An 8,227-nucleotide genomic window follows, 5' to 3' on the forward strand; every position below is an offset into this window, starting at 1 on the left:
TTATTGAAAAAAAAAATTGATGGAAAATAATCCTGAAAATTATCCAGAAAATGAAAAAAACATCCTGAAAATAAAATGACTTTCGTCTGGAACTCATTTTTAGGAATGTTTTGTTACCTGGCTTAACTATGCAACTTGGCAATTAAGAACACATTTGATTGACTTGATTTTTTGTCCTTGTACTTGAATGGAAGACGGTATTTTGAACATTAGAACTTTCATATAACCCATTTGATAAGTAACATGAAATTTTGGAAAAGCTATGGGAAATTGCAGACATGAGCATAAAATTCAATGAAAATCTTGAATCACCAATTAAGGTTAAACAAAGAGAATTATTCATTTGAATTTGTATTCAAAAATTCACACCGTGTGTACAATATCATACATAATTACATTATCCTTCTGTACAGTATACAAGAAAATTTTCAAGGCAAAGAGATCAAAAGTGAGTATCTCGCTTCCCTCTCTTTCGCAATACTTTTCCGCTGTGACTCTTCAATTCAGTATCGAGAAGTCATCACTGTTGTCAGGTAGCGCCGCTTTTCTTCTCCGCCGAGGATGCCAATCTCAGCTACAACCTCCTCCATGCCCAGTGTGTGCCAGCCTTCTTCATCCAGCTCGCTGTTGTATTCGAGGCCAAGTTCGTTCAGCACCTGAGGAATAGATGTACGCGTTATGTTTCTCCCAATTTGTTGAGAGGGTAAATCATGAGAACAGTAATTCCATTGATAATAGAAATTGTAATGCTGGTGATAATGATTATTACAAAATTAATAATAGCAACAATGATGAACATAGGAATAAGAACAAGAACAAGAATAAGAAGACAGATAATGATAATGATAATGATAATAACAACATCAACAACAATAAAAACAACATTAACAGTAACAATAATAATAACAACAATAATGCCTATAATGATAATGATAACAATAAAAATGAATCACATTTGGATTACCATTTCATTTTCATTCACCAATGCAATGTTGTGAAGAATGCAGGCAGCCCTGATCAGCTTGCCATTGGTTTCAACGTGCCGATCCAAGAGCTGCATTCTCTTGAATCGTGACTTAAACACCGTCATTGTGTTGGCTGTTAGCTTCTGGGCCTCATTGTGGTTCTCATTGAAAAGTGCTTCCTGATTGGTGAAAAAATGAAAATCATGGATTTATATATATATCTACTTCTTTTCTTTTTTTTCATCTATCTTGTTATTCAATTTCCTTCTTCTTCTTCTTCTCTTTCTTCCTTTCTCTATTATCTACCCTTAGTTACATCGATCAACAAGATTAACTAGCTTTTACTTGTACTTGTACTTGAAGACGACTCATCAAGAAAATCACTTGAGAATCAATAGATTAAACTACAACTTCAATTAGACAATGAAGTTTAATATCAAAGAACTCTAACAGACTGAACTAAACAGTGATTCTTTATGGACATTCCAGCTGATTAGTACAACCTGTCAAGAAAAAAACACACTTTCATTTGACTTAAAGCTGTTTGTTTATATAGCCTCATATTCATGTTTCATAGATTAATAAAGTAAGAATGTACCAATTTTCAACAATATTAAACAAGTCATAACTCATTGAGAGGAAAGAGATTTGGTCATTGCTTGTAAGCACTCTGTTTTGATACTTTTTCAAGAAACTCTACAAGGTAATATAAAATTAGAAATAAATACATTAAACAAATGCAGTTTTCTCATACCTGATAAGTCAATGTTTCTGTCATATGAGGTGTCATCACAGCTGGAGCTAGTGGATACACAGCTGGTGCTACAAGATGAGTCTCTGCACTAGTCAGGTTTTGTATGGTAATCCAAGCGTCAGATTCCTTGAAAAGATATAGTAAGTTTAAAAAATAGTTCATGACAGTCTCATCAACCAAAATATATCATCAAGATATGGTTGTTTCTTCCACACAGTGTAAGTAGTTCATAAAGATGTCTTCCCATACCTGGAAAACCTGAAAACGTGTCCCTGTTTTGGGGGCGTCCAAATGGATGTCCCGGAACATAAGTCTGTGGTCGACCACGAACTGCAACACAAAGCCATACTTGGATTCCTCTTCAGTGGTGACGTAAGCGTAGTTGAGTCTGTCGTCACCTGCAGGAGCCATCATGTGAATGAGGGCAGCATCCATGGCCCCAAACACACCTGGGAATCCGCAGTCTTGCTTGATCACTTCCGCTATCTTCACTCTGAAATCATTTGGGCAAATGTTGGGAGATAAGCACGTGTAAATGTGTGTGTACATATGTGTAATCATACAAACGTGTGCATTTGTATTCATTAAAGGTATATTCAGATACACAAACCTGGAAATTTCTAGCAGAAGAAAGATCACACTTACCTTTCCTCAACTGGGGGCCATTTTAGATACTTGTCATGCTGCCCAAGCAAGAAATCAGCAAACATCACCACCGTCTCAAAGAGTTTTCCTGCCTTTACTTTAAACCTACAGAGGAAAATTCAAAGAATTAGTACATGAAATGTTATAATTTTCTTGACTGGTTCATTAGTAGAGATTATACTCAATATCTAAAATTGTACTTAAGAATATGTGATACGAACTATTATCAAATTTTTGTTTTAAAAATTAATAAGGAGCTCTAGATATTTGCACGTTTCCCTTTATTGTATGAAATTTAGAAATATATTTGATACTTTAAGCAACTGCTGTATAATCATACAATATCACTTGTACATATAAATCTAAATATAAGAATTCAATTTCCTAGGGACACCCAATTAGAAACCATTAGCAAACTCTATAAACACTTATCAAAGAAATCGATACCCAAATTATCCTATAGTGGATATACTAGAAAGAAAAGAAAAGAAAAGAAAAGAAAAGAAAAGAAAAGAAAGAAAAGAAAAGAAAAGAAAAGAAAAGAAAAGAAAAGAAAAGAAAAGAAAAGAAAAGAAAAGAAAAAAGAAAAGAAAAACACACACATACAAACACACACACACACACACACACACACACACACACACACACACACACACACACACACACACACACACACACACACACACACACACACACACACACACACACACACACACACATATGAATATGCATCATCATACTTTGCACTAGCCATAGACAGGCTGTCAGACGACCCAAGGTAATAGAGCCCGGCCAGAACGAGCTGATCAAATGGCTGGACCTTGTCTGGAGGAAGACCTGCAGCTTCTAATCTGAATGACTCCACTCTGTGCCATTCATCAACTAGTAACTGTAAACAAGAGATAGAAGTTCTTATCTTGAAGATACTAAGTAAATAAGCTCATGGAAAGGACAAGTACACATGTCTATACATACTATATATCACGATAGTGGGCTGTAGCTTGCCTTTTACCAACAATGAAACTAAAATACTGAAATATCAAATTCATTTTAACAACCAAAGAGTGGGATTTTCATGAAAAAATAATATAATGTAGCAAATATACATAGTTAGACATATCAATGATTTAATCTTATGCATTGCACCTTAGCAGACATCAAATTTAATTTTAAAAAATACATCAAATAACACACCTGATATACAGGCTTCGTCACCCTGAATGTCTGAAGAAAGTCCCCATCATTCAGCTCGGTGTCCCAGGTAGGGAGTAAGGACAACCGGTTGCTTCTTTGTTTGCGAGGTCTGTTGGTCTGTAAATTAATAAATATACATTTATTTATCTTTTCTTTTAAGGCGAGGGGTGGATTCTTAGAAATTATAGAAATGCTTTCCAACAGTTGCATTTATGTAATTATAAAAAGGTTATTAATGAACATGTACATGAAAAAATGAAAAAATTACTGGTAACAAAAGAGAAATATTAAATGTGTATACATATATAATCATAAAAAACAATCAAAAATAGCTTATTATGACACATAAAGGCTCATCCAATCAATAACTTACTGGACCTTTCCTGTGATTGCAATGATCTGATTCCTTTGGTAATTGTATGTAGATTCTCCTCTCCCCAAACACTTGCTCCTCTTTCAAAGCAGTTCTCAAATTATTTGACTTCAACTTCTTCGCTTCTCGGGAATTTATGTCTACCTGCATGAAGTTATTTAGATACTATATTGCATCAAGAACCTGTACTGACAATTAAATTCACAAATAGACAAGAAAAATCATATGAGATCTTGCACTACAACCAATACTGGACACATTTATGATCATAATCTCACATCTAAGGGAAACATCTCACATATATTGGTGAACTTAAACCTGTACATGCTTACCTTGAAATCTGGAAACTTTATTACATCTTTGAGGAATATTTTAGCTGGACAATCCACTTTTTTGGACACGTGTTTTGGTACCTCTTCTTCCTTCCACAAATCATTCTGTTACATTACAAAAAGGACAGGAAATTAAGAATTTACCTATCAAATATCACTGGAATAAGTCAGTACCTGTAAATCACATCCGTCACATTGACCAATGTATATATTCCTTCAAAAGTTCAAACAAAAATAAAGAGAAATAGCAATATTGCTCCTCACCTTTTTTCTTTCTAAGTGATGTTTCTTTTGATAGGCACTTCTGTTTACTCCATACTGACATTCTAATACTTTGGTTCCATTCAGTATATAAGGCACCCCATCAAACTCTGGCAGTGTGTTCTCTCTTGTCTCTTCTTGTTGCCAGAGAATCTTGCGATTGTCTACACTCCATTCTGTAAATTAAAAAAAAAAACACTTACAACATGACAGAGATTTTAATATTCACATGAAGAAAAATCATCATATGTATATAAGCCCATTACAGTATTATGGGAAAGAAAATAAGCATAAAAAAATTATCAAAATAAGTCATGTTCAGGACAAATGCACAATTACTGAAGTAAATTGCATGTAAATACAACATACCATCTCTGCCAAAACTCCTCTGAACCTTGTAGCATGTGAATCGGGATGAGGTCCGTTGCTGGAAGAGATTCACAGCCTCATTGGCCCTGTCCACGGACAGAACATACCCACAGTTTGGTTTCAGTATGTAATCAAAGTAGTCTGCATCCATCTCTGCTTTAGCAATAATTTCCCCACTCACAATATTCTCTTCAGCAGCAGCTTCTGGTGTTTCAACTGCCTCTGTGACATCCATATTTACATCAACTTGGTCTTCCAGATATCCTACCTCATTCTTCTCACAACTTTCTTCTTGGGATAAGTATCTATTATAGCTTCTGTGTGCAAAGGGCGGGTATGAGAAGTTATCCTTATCAATATCATGATTATGAGTCTGGACATACTTTACATTCACCGAGCCATCACTCATCTCCTTGACTAGCATTCTAGCAGGACACACAAGTCCTGTTTTGACTCTCCCTTTCTTCCATTTCCTAGAAGCACTTCTTCCTAGCTCTCCGGGAGTGCTTGGGTATCTGTCTGGGCCATTGTACTGACAGACATATGAAAGATAGACCTTACCCTCTGAAGATGTTACACTATGTCTTGTACTGAAGTATGAAAAACTCTTTAGCTCTTCATCCTCCTTCCATAGTTTGAAATCTGCTAATGACTGAAAATGTTTCTCTACTACTGAAATTTCTAAATCTGTGTGGTCATTTTCAACATGCTTCATCATGGAGGAAATATGGAAGAACTTCATCTCACAAGCAGGATGAATACACTGGGTTTTCTTGAGCTTCTCTTCTTTCCCACACATCTCTTTATGCCTCTGTAAACTCTGTATATTTCTGTATACTGTATTACAATTTTGACATCTTAGCTCATTCTCCAGACTGCTCTCATACACCATGTCTGGATGGTCCTTTTTAATGTGCTCTGCAAGCCTTGACTTATGAAAGTACTCCCTTGTACATGATGGTGATATGCACTGAGATTTTTTAAGCTTTCCCTTTTTACCACAAACTTTGGCATGTGTTCTCATACTTCTCAGGTAAAGGTATTCTCTATCACATCTAGGACACTTAAAACTTAGTTTTGGCTCCTTGTAATCCATCTCTGGATGATCTTCAGATAAATGCTGAATCAACCTGCACTTGTGAAAGAATTCTTTTTTACATGAGGGATGTACACAGCGTGTCTTAGAGAGTTTACTATGTTCACCACATGACTTTTTATGTGTTTGAAAACTTGAAAAATATGTGAATCCTCTATTACAATTATCACATTCATAATGAGAGGCAGGCTTCAAAACAACCTTAATATCAGGGTGACATTTTTCAACATGTTGATTTAATAAAGCTCTATTGAAGAATTCCTTTTTACAATCAGGGTATATACATCTCATTTTCTTTTTTCCATCTAATCTTCCAACTCTTTGTAAGTTAGATAATTTACTACACGTTCTCTGGTGGATGCGTAGAGCCGACACTTGAGAAAATAATTCTTGACACCTTGGACACTCAAATTCACGGTCACTCCTGTCAAATTGGTGGGGTTGTTCAGGCTCCTTTTTTGTTATGTGGTTCCTCTCAAAATGCTCAATCATGCGAAATTTGTGAAAGAATTCCTTTTTGCACAATGGATCTATGCATTTGGTTTTACGAAGTTTACTCTCCTTGCCACAAATTTTCTTGTGGGATTCAAGAGTCCGCAAGTGGAAGTATGTTCGATCACACACTTCACACTGGAAAGTACCCTCTTTCTTTACATCACTCATATCCTCTTGAATAACATGGCTGTCTGAATCAACACTGGTGTCTGTATCTTCCTTTCTCCTCTGTAGTGATATATTCAGTCTTCGAATGTCTGGTTTAACGTCCCTCACTTCGTGGAATGCCTGCACATCTTCAACCTCTTGTTTAACCCACACCTTCAAAACATTTGGTTGTCTGGTAGAAAAATGGACTTGATCATGAGGGTGTGCTTCCACCTCTTCTGGGTGTTTTTCTGATTCCATCATCTCCTTGTTTTGCTGAGCATTCTGCTGAGGCATGTCTGTCATCTCAGGAACTTCTATTCTTTCTTGTTTTAACCTCACTGGAATGACCCTAACTTGATGTTTTGAAGGTTTTGTGAGCATTTTTGTAAGTGTTAACCTTGTACTTTGAGGAGGATCTTGGCGATGTTCTGTTCCTTCTCTATGATCTATCACAATACATGTTCTGCCCTCAGAGTCCCACCTCTCTCCCTCATTTGGTTCAAACTCTCCATTCTCTATGGTGATACTGACTTCTGGTTGATCTTCAAAGTCTCCTACAGTATTTTCTTCATCCATTTTAATGTGTTTTTTTTCAAAAGGGCTTCATAATATTAGTTAGTATCCATACTCAAGTCCACCTTGCACATATCTGAAAAAAAGAAAAAAATATTAAATGAAAATTAATCTAACATTGTTTTTAATATTCATATCTTAATATTAGAAATCAAAAATATGTACTTTACAAGAAATTTAATAAGTCAGCAACTGAAAAATTAGAAACAGCAACAGCAACAAAAATAATAACAATTCATTATTGCCAGTCCTGTCGCTTGTTTAAAGTACCAAGTACTCTAGCACACTTTCTGTCACTTTCAGCCAGTGGACTCGTTCTTTATTTGATAATAAATTGCCTAGGAGATTCGCTACCTCTACCCTTCCAGAATATATGTGGTGTAGATTTGTTGGCCTTTGCCAGATTAATCAGATGAGAAACTGATGGTACCCTTTTGACTCTTCTAGGTTTAATCTAGACTAAGTCTGTCAATGATGAATTGGGTTTTAAGCTTTGTTTCTCAAGATGGTACGGGAGAGTCCTACACCTAACATTTGTAAATGAGAATTTGAGTGCATAGTAAACAATCACTGAAATCATTAAACTAGCAATGCATAAATTTGGATGTAACCACTTGGTCATTGAGAATTCTTCCCATACTTTTTTATTTTATTTTAATGTGTAACTGCTTCAGGAAATCCTCTTCCCCTGGGAAAGAATGTCACTCTGCTCTACTATTGTAATAGGCTATAGGTTTTCAACAATGATGATGGATGTGAGACATGTGTGCTAGGAAGACGGTGCACTATCTGTCTATGACAGAGGGTGGATGAAGAACATGGAGAAAATGTGCAAAGTATAATGGTTTTAAATAGCAAGATATAGAACACTGCAGAATATCATGTCACAAAATAAGTTTAATTCTTGGAGCAACACAGACCTTAATAATTGAACAAATGTCTTACAAAATACCATCATCATTAATTTCCAAATAAAAGAACAACTATGAAAATTAGTATAACTCATCCATAAGGCACTCT

General features: G+C 35.5%; 1 protein-coding gene across 3 annotated transcripts in view; it reads right to left on the reverse strand.

Moving 5' to 3' along the window:
• Positions 1 to 337: 337 nt before the first annotated feature.
• The window catches only part of LOC122261441 (uncharacterized), an 8,243-nt gene continuing 353 nt past the window's right edge, over positions 338 to 8,227 (reverse strand). For all 3 annotated transcript variants that reach the window (XM_043029113.2, XM_043029105.2, XM_086537275.1), the window contains exons 2-12: positions 4,894 to 7,283; positions 4,528 to 4,700; positions 4,264 to 4,368; positions 3,932 to 4,075; positions 3,559 to 3,675; positions 3,105 to 3,253; positions 2,365 to 2,469; positions 1,969 to 2,212; positions 1,720 to 1,845; positions 965 to 1,144; positions 338 to 656 (exon numbers count right to left, since the gene is read on the reverse strand). In XM_043029113.2, the coding sequence (XP_042885047.2) occupies positions 504 to 656; positions 965 to 1,144; positions 1,720 to 1,845; positions 1,969 to 2,212; positions 2,365 to 2,469; positions 3,105 to 3,253; positions 3,559 to 3,675; positions 3,932 to 4,075; positions 4,264 to 4,368; positions 4,528 to 4,700; positions 4,894 to 7,210 (3,813 nt within the window). In that variant the 5' untranslated portion in view covers positions 7,211 to 7,283 and the 3' untranslated portion in view covers positions 338 to 503. The remainder of the gene's footprint in view (positions 657 to 964; positions 1,145 to 1,719; positions 1,846 to 1,968; positions 2,213 to 2,364; positions 2,470 to 3,104; positions 3,254 to 3,558; positions 3,676 to 3,931; positions 4,076 to 4,263; positions 4,369 to 4,527; positions 4,701 to 4,893; positions 7,284 to 8,227) is intronic.

Source organism: Penaeus japonicus, unplaced genomic scaffold, assembly GCF_977035675.1.
Source record: "Penaeus japonicus unplaced genomic scaffold, GWHDUDI00000001_assembly GWHDUDI00000005, whole genome shotgun sequence".
Classification (NCBI taxonomy): Eukaryota; Metazoa; Arthropoda; class Malacostraca; order Decapoda; family Penaeidae; genus Penaeus; species Penaeus japonicus.